This window comes from Narcine bancroftii, chromosome 6 (assembly GCF_036971445.1).
Source record: "Narcine bancroftii isolate sNarBan1 chromosome 6, sNarBan1.hap1, whole genome shotgun sequence".
NCBI classification, from domain to species: domain Eukaryota; kingdom Metazoa; phylum Chordata; class Chondrichthyes; order Torpediniformes; family Narcinidae; genus Narcine; species Narcine bancroftii.
The window spans coordinates 36728498-36751249 of NC_091474.1; the positions used below are offsets into that span (position 1 = coordinate 36728498).

The 22752-nt window shown below is 39.0% G+C and overlaps 1 protein-coding gene across 3 annotated transcripts in view; it reads right to left on the bottom strand.

The window, feature by feature from the left end:
- LOC138735946 (protein-glutamine gamma-glutamyltransferase 2-like) overlaps positions 1 to 22752 on the bottom strand; it is a 60628-nt gene that overhangs the window by 28005 nt on the left and 9871 nt on the right. Inside the window, exons 1-5 of one of the 3 annotated variants that reach the window (XM_069884636.1) lie at positions 12500 to 12933; positions 11513 to 11752; positions 10362 to 10480; positions 2957 to 3085; positions 587 to 764 (exon numbers count right to left, since the gene is read on the bottom strand). In XM_069884636.1, coding sequence (XP_069740737.1) covers positions 587 to 764; positions 2957 to 3085; positions 10362 to 10480; positions 11513 to 11648 — 562 coding nt within the window. In that variant the 5' untranslated portion in view covers positions 11649 to 11752; positions 12500 to 12933. Of the gene's footprint in view, positions 1 to 586; positions 765 to 2956; positions 3086 to 10361; positions 10481 to 11512; positions 11753 to 11884; positions 11973 to 12499; positions 12934 to 22752 lie in introns of those variants that run through there. The other 2 variants (XM_069884637.1, XM_069884635.1) reach the window with 2 other exon arrangements.

A 22752-nucleotide genomic window follows, 5' to 3' on the forward strand; every position in this document is an offset into this window, starting at 1 on the left:
GTTTGAACACTTCATTGCTTTGGAATCACAACTGTTTCTTAATCCAAAGCTTTTCACTTTCATGCTAATTCCTTTCTTTTCAAAATATTTTTAATTGGAATTTAAAATTATAAAAATTAAACTGTACAGAAGGAGGAAAAACCCCTTTTGGCAAAACCCCTTCCATCTAGCAAGGTTAGAAAAAAATGCTAACATGCAGATATCAAGTGATGATAACTTGAAACCTGCCAACACAGCATCAAAGTTTTGATCAGTCTTAAAACTTTAGATTGTGTTCATGGTCCATGAAAGGACACCATGTGTTTAAGAAATTAGTATTTGAATCTTTAATGGTATATATAACTTTTTTCTCAACTTAATCAGGACATCATATCACTTAACCATTGTGTATGTGTAGGTGGAGGGTGGCCCTTCCACTGATCAATATTGCATGCCTGGCTATTAATTAAGTAAAAGATCAAATTTGGCTTTGAGATCTAGTCAATAAAACATTATCAGTTAATCCAAACTGAGCAATTAAAGGGTATGCTAATTCCTGATGTTAAATCTTATATCTTATCAAATCATTGCCTGAAGGGTTACATACCTGTACAAGCGACTGCAGCAAACACCCAACACTGGCCATAGCGGACACGGTGACACCCTGAATTATTCCATTGACGAAGAATAGAAACGCTTCCATTCCATGCTAATGGAGGTACTCCATTTGAATAATCATTGTCCCACCTCCCCTCCAGGATCCCATCATCGTCATTGCAATTCACCTGTAAAGAAAAGAGAACAAGTCTATGTTATTGCACAGTCATTCAAACTCAAAAACTAAACAGTGAAGTAAGGATGAGGGATACATCTCTCAAGATTAAATAAGATGCAAAATGTCTGTGGAAGACTGGAGGTTTGGCCTTTGAGATGTGTATTTCACACTCATCAATTGGAACATTAACCAAATACATGGACCAATATCTCCTTTCCCAGTTTAGATGGCAGTAAAATTTCTTTTGAAGATTACAGTTCTGGTTAACATATAGAATGAACAGGAAATACTGGAAATGGTAGACTTCAACTAAGTGTTTTAGAACTAGTGGTTTGAATGCAATACATAAACTTGGTTTGTGAAAACAAAATGCTGGAGAAACTCAGCTGCTCAAACAGTCCAGCGATAAAGACAAAAAGCCAATGTTTCTGGGCTGGAGCCCTTTGTAAAAGTATGACAAAATGGAGGCAAGTGCCCCAACAAAATGATGGGGGACGGACAGGGGAGGAGCACAATCTCACAGGCAGGAGGTAATAAGTGGATACGGGAGGGAGGACATGCCAGCAAACAGGGGAACGGGGAACGTTTTTTGAATGGAGAGGGAAAGGGGTTGAAATGGTAAATGAAACTTACTGCCATCAATTGACCACAATCAGTGCAGTAAGGATTAACTACCAGCTGTCTGGGACGTAATGCCTGTTCTTAAGCTTAATTGAGCAGAGCAGAGATGCAAGACTTTGGTTATCAAATCTCCTGTGTGGTTGAGTGAACCTACATCAGGAATTTGTTGCATGCATTAATGCCACTTTCACCAGGTCTTAGAGAGAATTCAAACTGCAATAAAATCACAAAGTATGGGAATTTTTAAAGACAGAATACTATTTTTACTTGAAAATATTAAAGTGACAGGACAGCATATTATGTCATTGTGATTTTCTTCGACCTGACTGAATACAAGGGGAAGATTCCATGCCATGTGTGATGCGGCAACATGTGGATGGTGTGGGGCAATGCACAATACTCCTTGCGTGCATTCCACGGATGAACAGCATGGACCTTAACAGGCCATTCCTTCTTCCTCATCGGGCTACTAATGAGTAGCCAGCAATGATGATTCTTTGAGGATGCATCAACCTTTACATCTGGAGCGATCACACCTAACAACTAACCCCCCCCCAACCCCCCCAACATTTTCTCTGTTTGCTGGTCTGCTGATGCCTTGAGTAGGCCCACACTTCTCTCATCCCATTACCCTAATCCACATTACCCCAGATATTCCCCGATTTCCACCAAATATCTTTATTCCCTCCTCCGCTTTCTTCCCCTGTGGTGCCTCTACACCAGACTCAGTTATAACCTCAGCCCACTTATCTTCTCAAGACCTCCCACACCCATCCCTTCTCTCCCTTTCTTTGTTCTCCTCCTCCCTCCCAAGCCTCATACACCATCATGAGTGATTATAGAAGGAAGGCGTCCAATAAAGATGGTATTGAGTCAGATGCCCCATCTTGTTCCACCTCTTCAAGGTACAGTCACACTGGGGAGCACCTAACATTAGCAACACCCTCAATCTCACTAAATGCAGAACAGGAGGATAAAGTAAATATTGGACCTTTATGCGAAAACAAACAATTCCCAATAAAGGGAGTTGACGTGTGTTACACAAATAAGAAATGTTGCAAGCTTGAAACATGTTAACATTCATGTGCATCAACATGCATTTAGTCTATATCAATGTAATGCACAGCATCTGTATATGTGAGCTGCTTTTATAGCCTGTCTGCCAAGACAATATTTGCATAGCACCTGCACTAAGTGCATGTCCAGTCCTGCTTGGACTGACCAAAACAGTTTGCTTTGTGAGCAATATACTAGTAGATTTAAAATATGACAGGAAATCATAAAAATAGTTTATATGTAAAAAGAAAGCACACAATAGGAAAACCTTGAGGTGATTTTCATGACCAGCAGCCCAAAATCCATAAAATATACCCAAAATTGTTCAGGAAGAAAATTTTTTGTTGTCCATTGTTAATGCAATGGAAGCTTCAAATGTCTTACCAAATTAATATGGCAGGGTCAACAAATAATTCCTTCAAAATTCATTTGTAGATGTTTTTCATTAAAAATTATTGGTTTCCTCCAATATGAAGTTTATTAAGTCACTAACAGTAATGCCAGGTATAAAGTTTTGGTGCTTACTAAAGCAGACACAATCCTGCTGATGTAAACCGGATCATTTCGTTTGGAGAAGTCTTCCTTTGGATTTTCCAAGAAGTTTTTGCTGTTGTTCAAGAGTTTCAGGCAAATATTCAAAATGCCATCTTCAAACTGAAAGTAAGAAACAATAATAAGGATTTCAGATTTTGTGTCATGTATCATATACAACTCTGAGAGCCCTTTTCCTGTCGGTGTGGCAGAATTATCACTAATTGGTAGTACAAAATAACTGTACACAGCATAAACAAAAGAGGATTTAAATGAGTCTCTGAGTTTGTCATTGACGAGCCTGATGGTGGAGGGGTAGCAGCTGTTCCTAAACCTGTGATACGAGTCTTGTGGCACCTCTTTCCTGATGGCAGCAGCGAGAACAGAGCATGTGCTTGATGGTGTGGGTCCTTGATGATTGCTGCTGCCCTCTGACACCAATACTCCCTGTAGATGTACTCAATAGTGGGGAGGACTTTACCTCTGATGCTCTGGGCTGTGTTCACTACCTTTTGGAGGGCTTTATGCTCAGGGGTGTTGGGGTTCCCATACCAGACTGTGATGCAGCCATCACCACACTTTCCACCACACCTCTAAAACTTTGGCAAGATTTGTGGCAAATTCTGGCAAAAAGTGTGCTGCACTTTACATTGTGAAGTCTGACATATCTCCCATTTAATAAAATAATGGTTGGTACCCATGAATGAGGTCTCACATTCCTTCTGGTGTGTGTGTGTGTGTGGGGGGGGGGGGGGGGGGGAGGGAGATCATTTCCAGAATGAATGACCTCAATATTTTTTCATCATCCACATCCTTGTCCATTTATTTATTATAACCAAGTGTTTTAAAATGGGGTAATCTGTCCTGTTGGTTATAATTCTGGAATTCCATTTATAAATAAAATCCTATACAATCCCATTTATACCCAAGAGTGGGTATCATCACCCTTAAAAAAATGAAGAAATACATCTCATTTGGACCACCAATTTTTTTTTTTGGAACTGGGCTACCAGATGCTCTCTAATCTATAACCCCATGCTTTTTTCTTCCATGGATTCTCGGTAAATTAACCAGAGTAACAATTCCACTTTCTAATCACACTTGCAGTGGGAGTTATTTCAATAACTCAGAGAAATCTTTTGTGCGTTTTCCCACTTACTGGAAAGATTATCTGTAACGTTCATTACCCAGAGTCAGCCTGTATTGCTGTCAGGCTGGTCAGTAACAGTCCCATTTTGTTCTTCCATCATTTCTTATAGTGGAGTTAAGTTCGATATCTTCCAATTTGTGGGACATATCCCAGCAACTAAAGAATGTTATAAATAACTGGTACATCTTTTTTCTCCAAATCCACCTCATGTAAAACAGTCGATTCAAGATTATTTTATTGTCATGTAATAAAACAAAAATCATCTCACACAAAATTTCCTTTGGTCTACCGTGAGGCAAAGATTTGCCATCAGAAATTGCCCAGTGTCCCTTACAGTCAGTAAGAGACACAAAAGAGTCTCCCAAAGTCATTGACTCTCCATGAATTCACTTCCTGCACTCCCGCAGCCACACATTCTTCAGTCCAAACCACTGGCATCTGAGCTCCTGATCCAAAACTCTAACAAAATCAAGAAGGCCTCACAGTAAAGTCTCTTCTATTATTTGAATCTTGCATCTCTAAGTTATTTAAAAAACCTCCCAAGTAACACAGAGACATAGCACAGTTACAAGAGAACAAGAATAAAGCTATATAATTGATTGTAAGTCACTGAAATATGAAGGGGAAGAAGAGAAAAATATTACTGGAAATAAAATGGCTGGAGTAACAGTAGTTCACCCAGTGATGGACGTGGAGGCTGAAGACATTGTTGAATCATTTAAAAAGTTTCAACAGAAGGGCAATTTATCATTCAAAAGCTATTTTAAAAATGCAACAGCAGAGAGAAGGTCAGTTCTCTACTTCTCTGGACACCGGAACGAGGCCTTGACTTATTTAATAGCTGGGAGCTTATAGAGGTGGAGAAAATGATCCAGAGCAGGTATTTGCAAAGTTTGCTTCTCACCTTGAACCCAGGTCTAATCCTAGAATTAAACACTGTGAATTTCAAGGCTTTATGCAAGAGACTGATGAAACTGTTGATAACTTTCTCACTAGACTAAAAATTGTTGCTGCAAAATGCAGATTTAAGGATATAGGGGAAAGATTAGTTGATCAACTAATATAGGGGAGTGCCCATCTCGAGTGCAAAAGTCTCTTATAGGGAAGAGAAGCTCGCCAAAGCTGCAGACACAGCCAGAGCCGTCAAAGCCACAAGGATGCATATGAAATCCCTAACTACGCAGACTCACCCACAACAAAGAAAAGGAAAGGTTGATGCTACAAAGAACACAATCAGAAAAGTGCAAACCTCCAAGACCTGCAGGAAGTGCGGCAGACAGCACTCCTCCGATGACCGAAACAAATGCCCCCCGTAAGGTTCTGAATGTAGAGCCTGTGGTAAAGCAAACCACTGGGCGAAGATGTGCAAGTCTGGTATGAAGAAAACAGTAATACCAGTGAAGAAAAATGACAAGAAGAAGATCCACCACATAAAAGGAAACAACAATGAGGACACTGCAGTAAACTGAGATTCACTGGTGGTGTGTTATACTGATGGCTGGCTCCACACCTATCTACTTATATATAACTCTGGTTTCCTGCCTAAAACCTGAGCCCTTCTGAAGACTACTGTGAGACCTTACCCTCAGTTATAAGTTAATAAAAGTGTATGTTCACCTTCCAGTCGTGAGAGCTTTTATTCATGCTACAATTTTATTAGTTTATTCCCTAGAAGATGGAAGAGCTGCTCAAGCCAGGTATGTTGCTGATAGACCCCCTGTCCCCAACGTGGCTGTAGAGTTCATGTACTGACTAGACTGTTTCCAGACCTACCTGAACGTGACCAGTGGCGTCTTCCTGAACTCAGGAGGTTGGCACTCATTTCAAGGGTAGGAACGAAAGTGAATCCAGTTATCAGGGAATGAACTACATATGATGCTGCCATCAAGGTTTTGAAGGCTCAGTACCTGAAGTTGCAAAACAAGGTCATGGTGAGGCACCAACTCGCTCTATGTCGCCAACGGCCAGGAAAGACCATCGATGATTACCTGCTGGATCTGGGATGCTTGCCAAGAAGTGCAGCTATGAAATGGCTATGGCCCACATTTGTGAAGAACAGATTCGGGACACTCTAGTTGCGGGGATCCAGTCGAGGAACATGAGAGAGCGACAGCTCGAGTCGGGTAAGAAGGACTTGGCTAGCCATGTCAAAATGGCCAAGTCACTGGAACAGGCCAAGCTCCAGAATGATAGCCTCAAAGCCAGCAAGTTCACTCACCCAGGTGACCCCTTTCTGCTACCTGCTACCCCAGCCCTAATGGCAGCCACTTCCCGTGCTAGGGAGCGCTGCCGTGCAATGGTGTGCTTTTTCTGCGCCAAGAGCCAACACCTCGATCTCGTTGCCCGGATAAAGACTTTGTTTGCTCCAACTGTGGCAAGAAAGGACATTGGGCAAGGATTCTCCACGCGAGAGGAAGCCCATGGCCTGCACAACTCCTGGATCCGATTCTAGCCGCAAATCATCTGCCCCAAATTCACCTGAACCCAATTGTTGCACTATGCACCAGGTGCAAAGGAGGGTGCCTGCAAGAAAACTGTGCGAAAAGGCTCGGCAACCATCTTGCCATGACTCAAATTCAAACTCTGCGCCATCATCGTCAGAGGAGGAAGAAATCTTACCCACTGGCAACCCAGGATGGTGGGGGACATGAGGGAGAAGTACGGAGTCTCAATGGTCCTAACCTCAATGGTTCTAGAACAAGACAGACCTCACCATCTTAGGAACTCCATACTGACTGTGAAGGTAAATGGACATTCCACTAAATGCCTAATCAACACAAGCTCTACAGAAAGCTTCATAGACTCACAGACTGTACAAGAATACAACAAAGATGTATCCTTCCAATTATCATACATTCCTTGCATCTCATTCGCATTCTACACATATTCAACAACATTGTATAGTACATTTTTCATTTGTGGGGGGAATTTTGTAAGATACCACTGTATGTACATGATGAATTGTGTGCTTGAATGCTGTTGGGTCTGGACTTCCTGTGTTACCTTAAAAGCGTGACGTTGGAGTATTCTGGTCCCCTCCCCCCATAATGGTTCAGAATGGAGGGCCTCTAAAAATCAGAACCCACATGCAACCTCTCCACACTGAATATCGTCTCCCCCCCCCCCCCCCCCACAACCTCTCTTCCAGCAAACCTATTGCTGCCAAGAGCAGGAGATACAGTTCAGCAGATTGAGACTTCATAAAGTCTGAGACACAACATCTACTCAATGAAGGTATCATCAAACTTAGCACCAACCCATGGAGAGCGCAAGTGGTTGTGGTAAAAGGGGAAAACAAGTGCAGGGTAGTAATTGACTATAGCCAATCTATTAATTGGTACATGCTCCTGGATGCTTACCCCCTCCCTCAAATTGTGGACATGGTGAATGATATTGTGCAGTATCAGGTCTATTCGACCATTAACCTGAAAGCTGCTTATCATCAGCTGCCAATCCATTCCGAGGTCCGTCCATATACAGCATTTAAAGCTAACAGTAGTCTCTATCAATTCTGAAGGGTCCTTTACAGTATTACTAATGGATTTTCTATCTTCCAGAGGCAGATGGACAGAATAATGGATGAGTATGGGTTGAAGGCTACCTTCCCCTACCTCGATAACATCACTATCTGTGGCTATACCCTGGAGGACCATGATGCCAACCTTCAGAGTTTTCTCCACACAGTGAAAGCCCTGAACCTCACTTATAACTAGCATGTTTGTGTCCAGGACTAAACGTCTGGCTATCCTTGGCTACGTGGTGGAGAATGACATCATTGGCCCCAACCCTGATAGGATGTTCCCCCTATTAGAACTCCCCGTTCCCAGGATCCTGAAGGCTTTGAGGAAATGTCTGAGGATTTTGCTCATATTATGCCCTGTGGATCCTTCAATACGCTGATAAGGTTCACCCTCTCTTAAAAACCATTTCTTTTTCCCTCCCGGTCAAAGGTCAAATGGCTTTTAACTACCTCTGAAACCGCATTGCGAAAGCTGACATGGGCGTGGTGGATGAGAATGTACCTTCCCAGTGGGAAAGTGACGCTTCGGACGTAGCTCTGGCTACTACCCTCAACCAGGTGGGCAGGCCAGTTGCATTCCCTCCCTCCTGGACATTGCAAGGCCACAAGCTCCAGAATCCCTCTGTGGAAAAGGAAGCTCAAGCCATTGATGAAGCCATGAGGCACTGGAGGTCCTACCTGGCTGGTAGGAAATTTACGCTCCTCACTGACCAGCGCTCTGTTGCATTCATGTTTAATAATGTCAAGAGGGGCAAAATCAAAAATGACAAAATTGCTAGGTAGAGGATCGAGCTCTCCAACTACAATTATAACATTGCTTATGGCTCAAGAGTCCTTAATGATACTCCAGATGCCTTATCCAGAGGAAACTGTGCCGCTGCACACACTGGCCAACTACGGTCTCTACACAATGAGCTCTGCCATCCAGGGATTACCCACATGTCTCATTTTGTCAAGGCGTGCAATCTGCCCTACTCCATGGAAGATGTCAGGGAAATGACCAGGACTTGTCAGGTCTGTATGGAGTGCAAGTTGCACTTCCACTGCCCTACAAAGGCACACCTCATTAAGTCATCCAGGCCCCTGGAACAGCTCAGTGTCGATTTTAAGGGATCTTTCCCCTCCACCAATGGGAACACTTTCTTCCTCTCTGTCATTGACCAACGCCCTAGTGGAAAGGGTGAAACTGCTACAAGCCAATTCCACATACGCCTATGTGGAATACCTGGATGGCAAGGAGGACACCGTCTCATCAGGGACCTGGCACCCTCCAGAATAGAGGGTCTATTGCATTCATTCTCACCATTCCCAGTCAAGGCTTCAGGGAATCCAGTTCAAAAGGAAAGAGTATCCCCCTCCACCGTAGAGCCAGAGACCCCGCCCGCCACTTCTCCCTCACAAGGAAACCAGGAGACCCAAGGAGCCCAAGGGCCTCCCATGCTTAGACCCTCCACCAGGATCTCCAGACGCTCAGGCTGCTTAAATTTATAATTTACTGTATATTTTGAATATTGTTTTCTGAATCAATGTTCTCTGTCTTCATGCACAGATCCTAAATTCTGCAGGAAAGGGTGAATGCAGTGAACTGAGATTCACTGGTGGTGTGTTATACTGATGACAGGTTCTGCCCCCTGGCACTCCCCCCCACCCCCCCATCTACCTATGTATAATCCTATGTACACCCACCAGACCAGGAGGAAACTGGAAGAAGACTGGCTGACACGCAAGAAGAAGGACACCAACATTATAACAAACATACACAAACATTGCCAGAACTCTTCAGAGGGCAGAATGTGCATATTCAAGACCCCAGCAAAGGTCATCAGAGAAGCTGAGACACCAAGATCATACGTTGTCGAGACAGACTCTGGAAATCAGCTGAGGGCAACAGAATTCACACATCCGGCCGACACAAGATGTGGTGAAGCAGAAAGTGTTCATACCAACAAAGCCAATACCAAGCGAGGTATCAAGTGAAGAGACCACAACAACTAATACTGAAACATCAACACAGCAGTTGTCAGGTGAAGCACAACAAGCTACATCACCTACACGTGGACCAGCAACACAGAGCCCAATGGTCACAGACAAAGCCACAAGATGGCGAAACAACATACTGCCGCCAGAGCGATAATGAAAATAACTATTTAAAAATAATTGTGTAAATAAACTAGTGTACAAGTTCAGTTACTTAAGTTGCACTGGAAAGGAAGTGATAAAGAACACTAAATTATTCTTTATCTTGAGAATGAGGGATATTATATAGTTAGGATAATGTGAACTATTTTGTAACTGCTTAAGAATACACCCTTCTCATTGTAGTAACTGTAGTGCACCACTGTGGGGCATATGCATATGGCAGTGTGTGAACAGTTTCCTGAGATGGTGGAAGGTATCAGTGAGTAAATTTTTCTCTTTTGTTATTTGAATCTTGCATCTCTCAAATAATTTAAGAAGCCTCCCAAGTAACACAGAGACATGTGTGTGTGTGTGTGTGTGTGTGTGTGTGTGTGTGTGTGTGTGTGTGTTTGTGTTTGAATGTGTGCATGTGCAATATACTTTATGCATGTGTGTTTACTGCATAAATGTTTGTTTCTGTACATGTTCATAAAGTGTGTGTATGCATGTGCATGTTGATATGCATATACAGTATGTGTGCATGTTCATCCATGAGCTTGCAACCATTCCTTAAATACATTCTTCATTCACACTGATAAAATCATCATTACCTGCCCAAAATCCCAGGCTGAGGAGAAAATGTTTTTACTTGCACCCGAAAATGTCAGACCCTGGTCATTCAGCACATATTCGTTTCGTTGGGCCTCAGAATTTAGGAAGACAGCATCACCTGAAATTTGAAAAAAAATCACAGCTTCAGCCATTAACAGGCAAATCCACACATAGTTCTGCTCATTTGTATCTGTGTACCACTTATAATTTTCATTCATGTACAAGCTCAACATTTATTGGTGAACCATGTCTTTCCCTGAGATGATGGGGAATGGGTTACCTTAATGAACTGTTGTTGTTGGGGGGGAGAGGAGGGGAAGATATTCCCAAACTGATGTTGGGTAGGGGGTTCCAGGATTGAGGTGGTATGATGATAAAGGGACAGCATTACATTTCCATGATCTGAATGTGGTGGTGCAATGGGACCTCCAAGCTTTCTGCCCCTGTCCTTCAGGGGATTGAAGTTTATCATTTGAGACAAGGGTCTCAGAGGAACCAAAAATGCCATGTCTGGCAGTCCATTCTAGTTTATTCTAATTATGTTTCAACACAGTAGCAGTTAAGACTCTAACACATTGCTGAGTACATGGGGCTTTGGGAAAACTCATTAGGAGGATTTATTTTGCATTTTACTGTCAAACAGTTGACAACATTATTACATGAAAAGCTGCACATTTAATCCTTAACCAGTAGGTACTGTCCTTTGCCCAATGTTGATTAAACTATAAAATTACAAGCATTCGGAAGGTGCCTTTCAAAGAAACAGAAACCAGGTGTACAAGAAGACCATTTCCAAGTTTACAAGTAGAGAAGAGTAGATGGAATTTATTGGGGAAGATGCTATTTCTCCCGGATATATGTCAATGGCAACATAAAATGTTGGAAAGGTTCTGTTCCTCAGGCTGTTAATATTTCCCATAAAAAAACAACACTGTTAATATAAGGAATCAAATATAGACGAAAATTTTATGAATCATTGCATAATTATTCAAAGTTATTGAACCAAAACTGTTCAAAACATCGTAATTTAACATAAATTAGATAGATTTATTTTGTTTCTTGTTCATAGTTTGTAGATAATGCGGACTAAAATACAATTACCACAAATTGTTTTGTCTTTGAGACAATTAATTTCACATAGATATTCTACCTGAGCACCAGGGGTTAAAGAGCAGGATGAATTCTCCCAGATTAAACAGGCTGGACAGATCCTGTGTTGAACACAACATCTTCAGGGAGTAGTGGCCGATCTTACTGGTGGGCGGTGAGCACATAGACAAGGTCATTTGGTTTCTGACATTGCTCACAAGGGTAGCATTCCATGAATCGTAAGCCAGTGATTGTGAAAGTGGAAACTCGACCTTTTCAGTTATCTCCACAGCTTCTAAACCTGGAAAATAAAAGATAAGCACTTTCCAAAAGATGAACTAGACAGCTAACCTAAATTACGATACTGAAAGTTCATCAATTAATTGTTCAAAATAAATCTGATATATATTCTCAGCTAATCCAATCCATTTACCAATTAATTCCTGTTAGTTTTACAAATGTGTCACTTTCCTTCTGTTTGTTGTTCTGCTAAAATCTGTTTCTTCACTTGCCATTTTTCCCCCTATCTCTTCTCACTCCAAATATTAATCACCACCCAGATCCTTAGCTCCAGTGTCCCAATCTTCAGCATCCACCAGGGTATTGGTCCCATTGCCATGATGAATACCAGCTTCCCTCATCTAAACAACATCAATTTGACCAACTAGGCTATTTAACTGTTGGGTCAAAAATCTTGACTCCCTGTTTAAGTATCTTCTGTTCTGCAGTCTAAATGTCTTACCACTTTGTCATGTGCTTTCCCTGCCTGTATTAACCAATGCGCATCATGTAACCTCACCGTCAGAGAAGGTGGATTGACGGGGGGCGTGGCAAGATGGCATAAGAATCAGACGTGCCTTCCAGTCCTCTCCCGACTCTTTGTTATTGTTTTGTCTAGAAATGCCCATTAAAACTTTTTAAAAGTTTAAAAATAGTTAGAGGTGTTAGGCTAATCCCTGATGGTACAGTTGTTGAAGAAAATTTTTAAAAAATGGCAACAGATTGTCAAGAAACTACATTTTCCAGGACTTAAAGATTCCAAGCCCACCTGCACACGGGAAGCCAGACTACAGTGCGAGATGGACCCAGGGGAGGAGATCCGAGGTTCGGCAGCGGAGTCCAGTTCTTTGTCGGTAGGACTCTTTGAAGATGGCGCCCGGCAGCCCTTAGAACAAAGGGCTAGCCGGGCGCATGTGCGAGAAACAGCACTAGCTGTAAATATTATGAATGAACCTTTACTCCTACAACCAGCTGAGACGCTGTCTGCTGAAAATCCGACAGGGAGTGGAGATTTAACCTTGGATAAAGCACCAGTGCTGCAAGATGTACTATTAACAAAGGAGACTTTACTAAAACCCGATTTACAAGAAGTATTTGATAAAATATGGGGTAAGAATATCCCTAGCCACAGACCTCCAGATACTGCTGAGGAGGCTGTGGCAGGGGTTTCTACACGCAGCCAAACTATAAGAAAAACTGCTAAAGTTAAAATGAGGGAAAAAATAGAAGATCCTTCAGTGAAACAGAAACGGCAGGAGCCTATTGTAGTTGAATCTACTCAAATGGATATGTATTTTCAGAATTTTGAAACCAAGATATATCTTACAATGACGCAATTATCCAGAGTTGTAGTTCAAACTAATACTGAGCTTAAGGTTTTGACAGAAACTATCACTAAACAGATGGCTGATTATGGAGCTTTCAAGCTTGAAGTGAAAGAAAAATTTGAAGATGTTGATCATGAAATGGATATAGTACAGGAACAAATGCAAGAAGTAAATAAAACAATTGAAGATTTACAAATTCAGAATAAGAATCTGATGAAAAAGGTTGATTATTTAGAAAATCAATCTAGACGGAATAATATAAAAATTGTTGGTTTACCAGAAGGTATGGAAGGACCGGATCCAAGAAAATTTTTTACTGAATGGATCCCGCAGGTGTTAGGACGGGATAAGTTCCCAGATGGTTTAATTTTGGAACGTGCCCATAGAGCTTTAAGAAGAAAGTCTTTTTCAGGACAAAATCCAAGATCGGTTTTGGTTCGTTGTTTAAATTATTGCGATAGAGAAACAATTTTGCGCACGGCTATAAGAAATGCACAACAAAGAAGATCCCCCTTGATGGTCGAAAATAATCGTGTTTTCTTTTATCCGGATTTGAGTCAAGAAGTTATGTTTCAATGGCGTGAATTTAATCCTGTGAAAGAAGTGTTATGGAGAAAAGGATATAAAGCAACATTTAGATATCCAGCAGTATTGAAGATTTTTCAAGATGGTTATCAACCTAAATTTTTTGATAATCCTAAGGAGGCTATGGATTTTGCTCAATCTTTGTCAATTACGCAATTTCAAGAAAGACGTAGTCCACCACGGTCTCCAAAGAGAATGGAGACAGAAGAAGGGAGTCGATTTTCAAGAAGAAATGGAGATAAGGGAGATAAGAGAGATAAAATTGTTCAGAAAAATTTGGAGATGGAAGAAGGGAAATGATCCCCAAGAAGAGATGGAGATAAGGGTGGCCGTAGAGATTAAATTGATTAAAAGAAAATTCTGGAGATGGTTTTAGATAATGATTATGTTAATATGATATGGGGGTTGGGAGAGGGGGCTGGATGGGCAGTATTTTCCAGCAGTCATCAGCTACGTGTGAGTTATCTCACACCCATTTTTTTGGGGGGGAGTTACCGCATTGTGCGGTTTAGATGGGAGGAGGTATTTTTAACCTCCTACCCGGTTTTTCTTTTCTTTTTTTTGTATTATCAGATTAAAGAGTGAAGGGGGTTATTTTTGTTTAATAAAAAAATTTTTTTTTCCTTTTTTTTCCTCTTTTTTTTCTTTTTTTTTGATTGTATTAAGAGAGGGTAAAGGGGTAAGAGTTGGGTTTTTTTTCTAATTGTTGAAAGATATGTCAAAATTTAAGTTTGCTTCTCTTAATGTTCAGGGTTTGAATAATCCTATAAAGCGTAAGAAAGTACTTGCTTATTTAAAAAAATTTAAAGTAGATGTGGCCTTTATACAGGAAACTCATTTGACAGATAAAGAACATTTGAAACTTAAGCGGGATTGGGTTGGACAAGTCTTCTATTCTTCATTTAATTCATAGGCAAAAGGAGTTGCGGTTTTGGTACATAAGAATTTACCGTTTCAATTGCAAGACGAGGAGAAAAATGGAGGAAGACTACTTAAGATGAACTGTATGATTTCTAATGAAGTTTGGACTTTGATTGATGTTTATGCCCCAAATATTGAAGACTCTGCTTTTATTACAGAAATATCTTTATTATTGGGATTTAAATATGGTATTAGAACCGTTATTGGATAAGTATCCAAAGGTAATTAAGAAATCAAAGATGCCGATACATATGGCTAATATGATGAAAGATTTGAATTTAGTTGATATTTGGCGTAGATTTAATCCTACACAGAAAGACTTTTCTTTTTATTCTTCTCGACATAATTCTTTTTCAAGACTTGATTATTTTTTAATTTCGGCACATTTACAGGATAAAGTTATATCTGTGGATTATACGGCAAGGTTAGTCTCGGATCATTCATTGTTATTATTGGAATATCAAAGTTCTCAAGTTACACAACATACTTTAAGATGGAGATTTAATACTATGTTACTACAAAAGCCAGAATTTATTGTTTATTTGAAAAAACAAATTGAGGATTTCATTGCTAATAATGTTCATTCTGTTTCTGATCAGTTTGTTTTGTGGGATGCAATGAAAGCTTTTTTACGAGGTCAAATTATCAGTTATGCATCTAAATTGAAGAAAGAGAGAGTTAGAGAAACTGAGGATTTGGAGAAGAAAATAACAATCTGTGAAAAAGAATTTCAAAAGAAAGCTACTGAATTTCAAAAGATCCAATTAACTAATTTAAAGTTGAAGTATAATAAGTTACAGTCATATCAATTTGAATGTCTGTTGAATCGTTCAAAAAATAAATTTTATGAATGGAGTGAGAAAGCCCATAAAGTATTAGCTTTGCAATTAAAAAAAGAACTGTTATCTAGGATTATATCAGTTATTAGAAATAAATCGGGTATTACTTTTAGTCAAAAAGAAATTAATGATGAATTTTGTAATTGTTATAAAAAACTTTATTTGACTGAATGTAAAGAGATAAAAGAAGATGCAATAGACTCTTTTTTGAAAAATATTAATTTACCACAGTTAACTCAAGAAGATAGACAGGAGTTAGATAAACCTTTTATGGATAATGAAATTGAAATGACTATAAAAGATATGCCAAATGGAAAAGCGTCCAGTGGAGATGGTTTTTCTATTGAGTTCTATAAGACTTTTTATGTTGATATATCTTCCTTATTTAAGAATGTAATACAACAACTTTATGATACTTTTCATTTACCTGAGTCCTGTTCTAATGCTATAATTACAGTTATACCAAAAAAAGATAAAGACCCTTTGCAGGTAGCTTCTTACCATCCTATATCATTGTTAAATGTAGATTATAAAATAGTGGCTAAAGTTATGGCTAATAGGTTAGCTCAGTATTTACCAAAGATAATACATCGTGATCAAACAGGTTTTATTAAAAATAGGTATGCTTCGGTTAATATTTTATGATTAATTACTTTAATAAATAGATCTAAATCTCAGAAGAATTATCCAATGGTGGTTTCATTGGATGCAGAAAAGGCATTTGATAGAGTAGAGTGGAAGTTTTTATTTAAAGTACTTGAGAAGTTTTCATTTGGTCCTTCATTTATTGGTATGATTAGGGCTTTGTATAATGGCCCGAAAGCTAGAGTTGTTACTAATGGTTTGCTTTCAGAATCTTTTAATTTAACAAGATCTACTAGACAAGGATGTCCATTATCACCTGCTTTGTTTGCTTTAGTTATTGAACCTTTAGCACAATTAATATGTCAGAATGAAAGTATCAAAGATATGAGAGTTTTGAATGAAGATTATAAAATAAATTTATTTGCAGATGACGTTTTGCTGTATTTGGTGGATCCTGATGTTTCTCTGCCAGCACTTCAAGATTCTTTAGAGATTTATGGTCAATTATCTGGTTATAAGGTTAATTGGACTAAAAGTGAAATTTTATCAATTAGTAAAGATGATTATTCAATGTTTAGAAATATTACGAATTTGAAGTGGATGAAACAAATTAAATATTTGGGAATTAATGTTAATACTGATTACCAAAACTTATATTCACTTAATTATCTTCCTTTAATGAAGAAGATTAAGGCAGATTTAGTTAAATGGAAAGATTTACCTTTGGGTTTATTTGGAAGAATTAATACTATAAAAATGAATATTTTTCCTCGTATACAATATTTATTCCAATCAATTCCCTGTTATTTACAAAAAAGATTTTTTAAGGACTTATATAAGGTAATTAGGGATTTTTTGTGGAAAGAAAAATTCCCTAGGGTGGCGTTGAAAAAATTGATGTGGGATTTTCAATTTGGAGGGTTACGACTACCTAATTTTCAATTTTATTATGAAGCAGCTCAATTTAGATTTCTTAGCGTATTAATGGCCACACAAGAAATGCCTAGTTGGGCACAGATAGAATTGGCAGTTATTTCTGAAAAATTTTCGAATGAATTTTTATTTCGATGGAATAAAAATTTGTTACGAACTTATGATGTACCAATATTGAAACATTTAATGAATTTATGGACAAGTAAATTACATTAAATGGGATTGAAAAATAAGTGGTCGGGAAGATTACCATTATTTAATAATCAACTTGTTCCTTTCACGGTATCTAATACTATTTTGAAACAACGGGAGGAGAAAGGAATACATAATTTATCTGACTGTTTTTTAGAAGGTCATTTTTGTTCTTTTGTAGAATTGCAAAAGAGATTTGATATAAGTGGTCATTCTATATTTGTGTATTATCAGTTAAGATCTTTTGTAAAACAGGTATGTGGTCGCCAAATGAATTTATTGTCTGAAACTGATTTTGAGAAATACGTGCTCTCATTTCCAAAAAAGGGTTATATATCAGGCTTGTATCGTATTTTGTTGGAATGTGAAAGTAAAATAGATTGGGATAAAGATAAAATGAAATGGGAAAAAGATTTAAGCTTAACAATAACTGAAGAAGATTGGTCTGAAATTTGTCGTAACAGTGTTCGAAAATTGATCAATGCTAGATTGGCGATGATCAATTATAGTTTTATACATCAATTATATTTAACACCCGAAAAATTAAAAAAATTTGGTTTTAGTAAGTCAGATCTTTGTTTTCGTTGTGATCAGGTTTCTGGTACTTTTTTACATGCTGTTTGGTTGTGTGATCGGTTACAACAATTTTGGAAAGGTATTCAATCTGTATTTAATAATCTATAATCTTCATATTGTATTAGACCCTGATATATTTTTATTAGGGAATATGCAACCGTTGATTGGTTTAGAATTAGATAATTACCAGATTTCTTTTATTTATTTAGCGTTGGCAGTGGCTAAGAAATGTATAGCGATTACTTGGAATAGAAATGTATTGTCTTTAGATAGGTGGTATTCAGAGATGAAGTTTTGTTTGGTCATGGAAAAAATATCATTTTCTATACAAGATAAGATGTCTTTTTATGAGTTAAAGTCGACCCCATTCATTGATTAGATACAATTTAAATAAGTTTGAATTAATTTTTTTTTTCATTTTCTTTTTTTTTCTTTTTTTTTAAAAAAAACTTTTCATTTATATATATATTTTTTTCTATATATATGTTTTTTTTCTTTCCTTTTTTTAGTTTTTTTTATTAGTTGCCTTTTTTTTCGTTTTAAGGTTTTTTTTGTTTGTTTTTGTTTTTTTATATATATAGTTTTATATAATAAAAATTTTGTGGACTAATAATTAATACTTAATTAATATTTTTTTAAATATATATATTGATTTTCTTTTTAAGATTTTTAAAAAAAAATTTCTCTTATTATACTAACTATTAATTCTTCACTCTTTATTGTGGGGGTGGGGAGGGGGGGTTTAGGGATTAAAAATAGTTTATTTTCTTTTAGTCTTTGTTTTTAGTTGTCAGGGGGAGATTTTGAGATTGGTATTGTATTAATTATGTTACTTTGTATTTGTATTACTTCATTTTGTATGTGAATTACTGACTTTCTTTATATGTTAAAATTAATAAATAAAGTTTCAAAAAAAGAGAAGGTGGATTGACTTACTGCTGATGTCTTCAAGCTTGACTATTTTTCATTGAACTTTATCATGCACTTCAGGCAGCGAGACCCAGTCACAGGTTAGCTTTGACTCAGGGGGAATTACTTGGAGAGTGGCTTCAAGTTTCATACCAAAGATGTTTGAAAGCAACATTTGGGAAGGGGGCCACTTCACAGACACGATCTCTTGGAATTTTGATCTCCACTCTCTTAAGGAGATGAGCATGACAAAAATGTCTGCTGTACCTGTGGTGATATGTAATTACACCACTAGGCCACCAGGGGTCACCTCAGTGACCTTGTATATAAAGCAGTCCAGAGCTACAGTCTAGCCTTCCAGGTTCATCTTGCAGAGAGCCAAGACCTCTTAGTGTACATATTAGTTTATTAAAGCTGTCTTATACTCGCACTGCTGGTGTGGTTATTGTCAGTACAGCACCAACAATGTGCAAGCATTTTCATGCATTGGCATCATTCTGGTTTGGCAGGGGAGCACAAAGCTGCTGTAATTGCTTAGAAATTTGACTGCTGAACTTTCATGGTTTTAAATGCATGAGATGGAGCTCATTCACTTCAATGGAAATGAATGACTTCAAGAGAGAAGGGTTTAAATTATATATTTTTTAATTTAGATTTTAAATTTAAACATACAGTACAGCATGGTAACACCCTTTCGGCCCATGAGCCCATGCTGCCCAATTAACCTACAACCCCTGGTACATTTTGAACAGTGAAAGGTAACCAGAGTACCTAAAGGAAACCTACACAGACACAGAAAGAACATACCAACTCCTTGCAGACAGCACTGGATTCAAGCCTGGGTCACTGGCGTTGTAATAGCATTGGACTAACTGAGTTTACAGTTTTTGGCAAGACTTGTTGGCTTTTTATAAATTATTTCTAAATTACTTCATATAATTATTTTCCCTTCCGGACTAGATTTGATTTTCTCCTTGTTGGTGAAGACCATGTTTATTCATAACTTCCCAGGATAGGCTACTCAGACTTTTCTTCCTTAGATTAGGTGGGGTTTTATATAATATTTTTTTATTTTTTTTGAAGATTTCACTTTGAGGAGAGGAAAATATATTTGTGAATTGTGGTGTAACAACATGTTACATCATGTGATGTCATATTTTTTCTTCTTCTCATGTATTATTTACCTATATGACTAATAAAAAGATTGAAAAAGGTTTTTAACACAATTGAGTTTACTCTAATGTTTCTTATTATTTTAATGTTTTATATTGGCAAGTGATTTAATTTTCATTTTATGCAGTTAAAATCTTTAAATGATTGTTTTAGCAAGAAACATTCCAAGTCTAGGCTGCATTGACACCCAGCTTCATCTGGAGGTATGTCTGTCCCAGTTTTCAGATATTCTGACTGTCCTACAAATGTGGCTTGTCCTCTCCACCCCACTCTCCCCACCCAAGTTCCTGCTGCTGGACTGGGACAACCGACAAAATGATCAAGGCTACACCTGCCTGCAGCTCGATGGTTATTATTATTATATTGGTAGCGAGTCAAGAGGCCTCATTGCTTGTTCTCACTCAGATATTACTTCTGTCACTAGGCACTGTTTCATCTCAGTCATAAGAGAACAGGTTCTACTCAGTGACAAGGTCTTGTCTCATCTGAAGATTTGACACTAGGTTCTTGAATTGACCATTGTCTTTACAAAGATTTCATGATCACTGTCACCATAGAGCAAAAGTTTCCTGATGCATCATCCTCCACTTAACATCAAGCCTCCATGATGAGAACTTCAAGGGTCTAATGAGGCAACACATCCACCAACTGAAGAAGTTCAGCCAAGGTGACATGCTCATTCAAGCTAAATGCTGCATTGTTAAAGATCATTAAAGATACACACTCTACAAACACATGCTACCTTTCCCTAGTAGAGAAATAGATAGATGTCTTTTGACAGTCATTTGAATGGCTTCTCCAAGTTATCTTTATTCTGACATGAAAGTTTGTGTATTTTAAGTTAATCTCTTTAGTAGCATAAATACACATGTAATGGTTGAATTGTTGACCTCACAAAAGCCTTTGACACCGTGAGCAGGAAAGGGCTTTGGCAAATACTAGAGCGCATCGGATGCCCCCCAAAGTTCCTCAACATGATTATCCAACTGTACGAAAACTAACGAGGTCGGGTCAGATACAGCAATGAGCTCTCTGAACCCTTCTCCATTAACAATGGCGTGAAGCAAGGCTGTGTTCTCGCACCAACCCTCCTTTCAATCTTCTTCAGCATGATGCTGAACCAAGCCATGGAAGACCTCAACAATGAAGACGCTGTTTACATCCGGTACCACACGGACGGTAGTCTCTTCAATCTGAGGCGCCTGCAAGCTCACACCAAGACACAAGAGAAACTTGTCCGTGAACTACTCTTTGCAGACGATGCCGCTTTAGTTGCCCATTCAGAGCCAGCTCTTCAGCGCTTGACGTCCTGTTTTGCGGAAACTGCCAAAATGTTTGGCCTGGAAGTCAGCCTGAAGAAAACTGAGGTCCTCCATCAGCCAGCTCCCCACCATGACTACCAGCCCCCCCACATCTCCATCGGGCACACAAAACTCAAAACGGTCAACCAGTTTACCTATCTCGGCTGCACCATTTCATCAGATGCAAGGATCGACAACGAGATAGACAACAGACTCGCCAAGGCAAATAGCGCCTTTGGAAGACTACACAAAAGAGTCTGGAAAAACAACCAACTGAAAAACCTCACAAAGATAAGCGTATACAGAGCCGTTGTCATACCCACACTCCTGTTCGGCTCCGAATCATGGGTCCTCTACCGGCATCACCTACGGCTCCTAGAACGCTTCCACCAGCGTTGTCTCCGCTCCATCCTCAACATTCATTGGAGCGCTTTCATCCCTAACGTCGAAGTACATCGAGTCCACGCTGCTGAAGATCCAGCTGCGCTGGGTGGGTCACGTCTCCAGAATGGAGGACCATCGCCTTCCCAAGATCGTGTTATATGGCGAGCTCTCCACTGGCCATCATGACAGAGGTGCACCAAAGAAAAGGTACAAGGACTGCCTAAAGAAATCTCTTGGTGCCTGCCACATTGACCACTGCCAGTGGGCTGATATCGCCTCAAACCGTGCATCTTGGCGCCTCACAGTTTGGCGGGCAGCAACCTCCTTTGAAGAAGACTGCAGAGCCCACCTCACTAACAAAAGGCAAAGGAGGAAAAACCCAACACCCAACCCCAACCAACCAATTTTCCCCTGCAACCGCTGCAACCGTGTCTGCCTGTCCCGCATCGGACTTGTCAGCCACCAACGAGCCTGCAGCTGACGTGGACATTTTACCCCCTCCATAAATCTTCGTCCGTGAAGCAAAGCCAAAGAAAAAAAGAAGTTGAAACCAAACAACGCAGGTACTTACCGCAGTCAAAAGTAGTATGTGTGCAATAGTCAACCCACTAAATTTTACCCTAAAAAAATTGGTACACAAAATTTGACTATTCCATGCATAGATACTGTATGGTGGGAAAAATTCCATTTGGTCAATCTGTAACATTATACAAATAATTCAATAAAGCACTCTGCCTATAGCAACATTCAAACTCTTCTCCAAAATATAATTTCCAGGATTCTGGTTCAGAATCTCCAAACATGGAAGGCAGGCAGCTTGGTGTTCATGTCTGGACATCTCTATACAAGGCAGGAAGCCCAAGACTGGATAGTTATAGGAAAATAACTGGATAACTGGTGCTAGATACTTGCATTGTCTTCACTATTCATTTCAAAAGTAAGTTTTTCTGACATCATTATCTTGATTTGAGTAAAACCTTTGCTAGTGAGAGCTCTACAAGATTTGCTATGGTTTTTCTATGTCTTAATGTGGGATCTACAGTAAAACTCCACTGATACGCAATGATGGGTATTTTGGTGGTGCTGGAGTGGCAGATTTTTTGGACTATCGAATGTTATTTCATTAGTACTCCCTTACATATTTAATTCAATTTTTCCTTAAATATTGCAGGTATGTGGCAAAATAATAAATTCTTCAACATTATTTAAAGAGAATGCAAGAAATGAAGCCCCAGTCATTTAAACTGATCGTGAGAAACAGAAACAGAAATGCTTCAAGGGAGCACAGTTAATAGC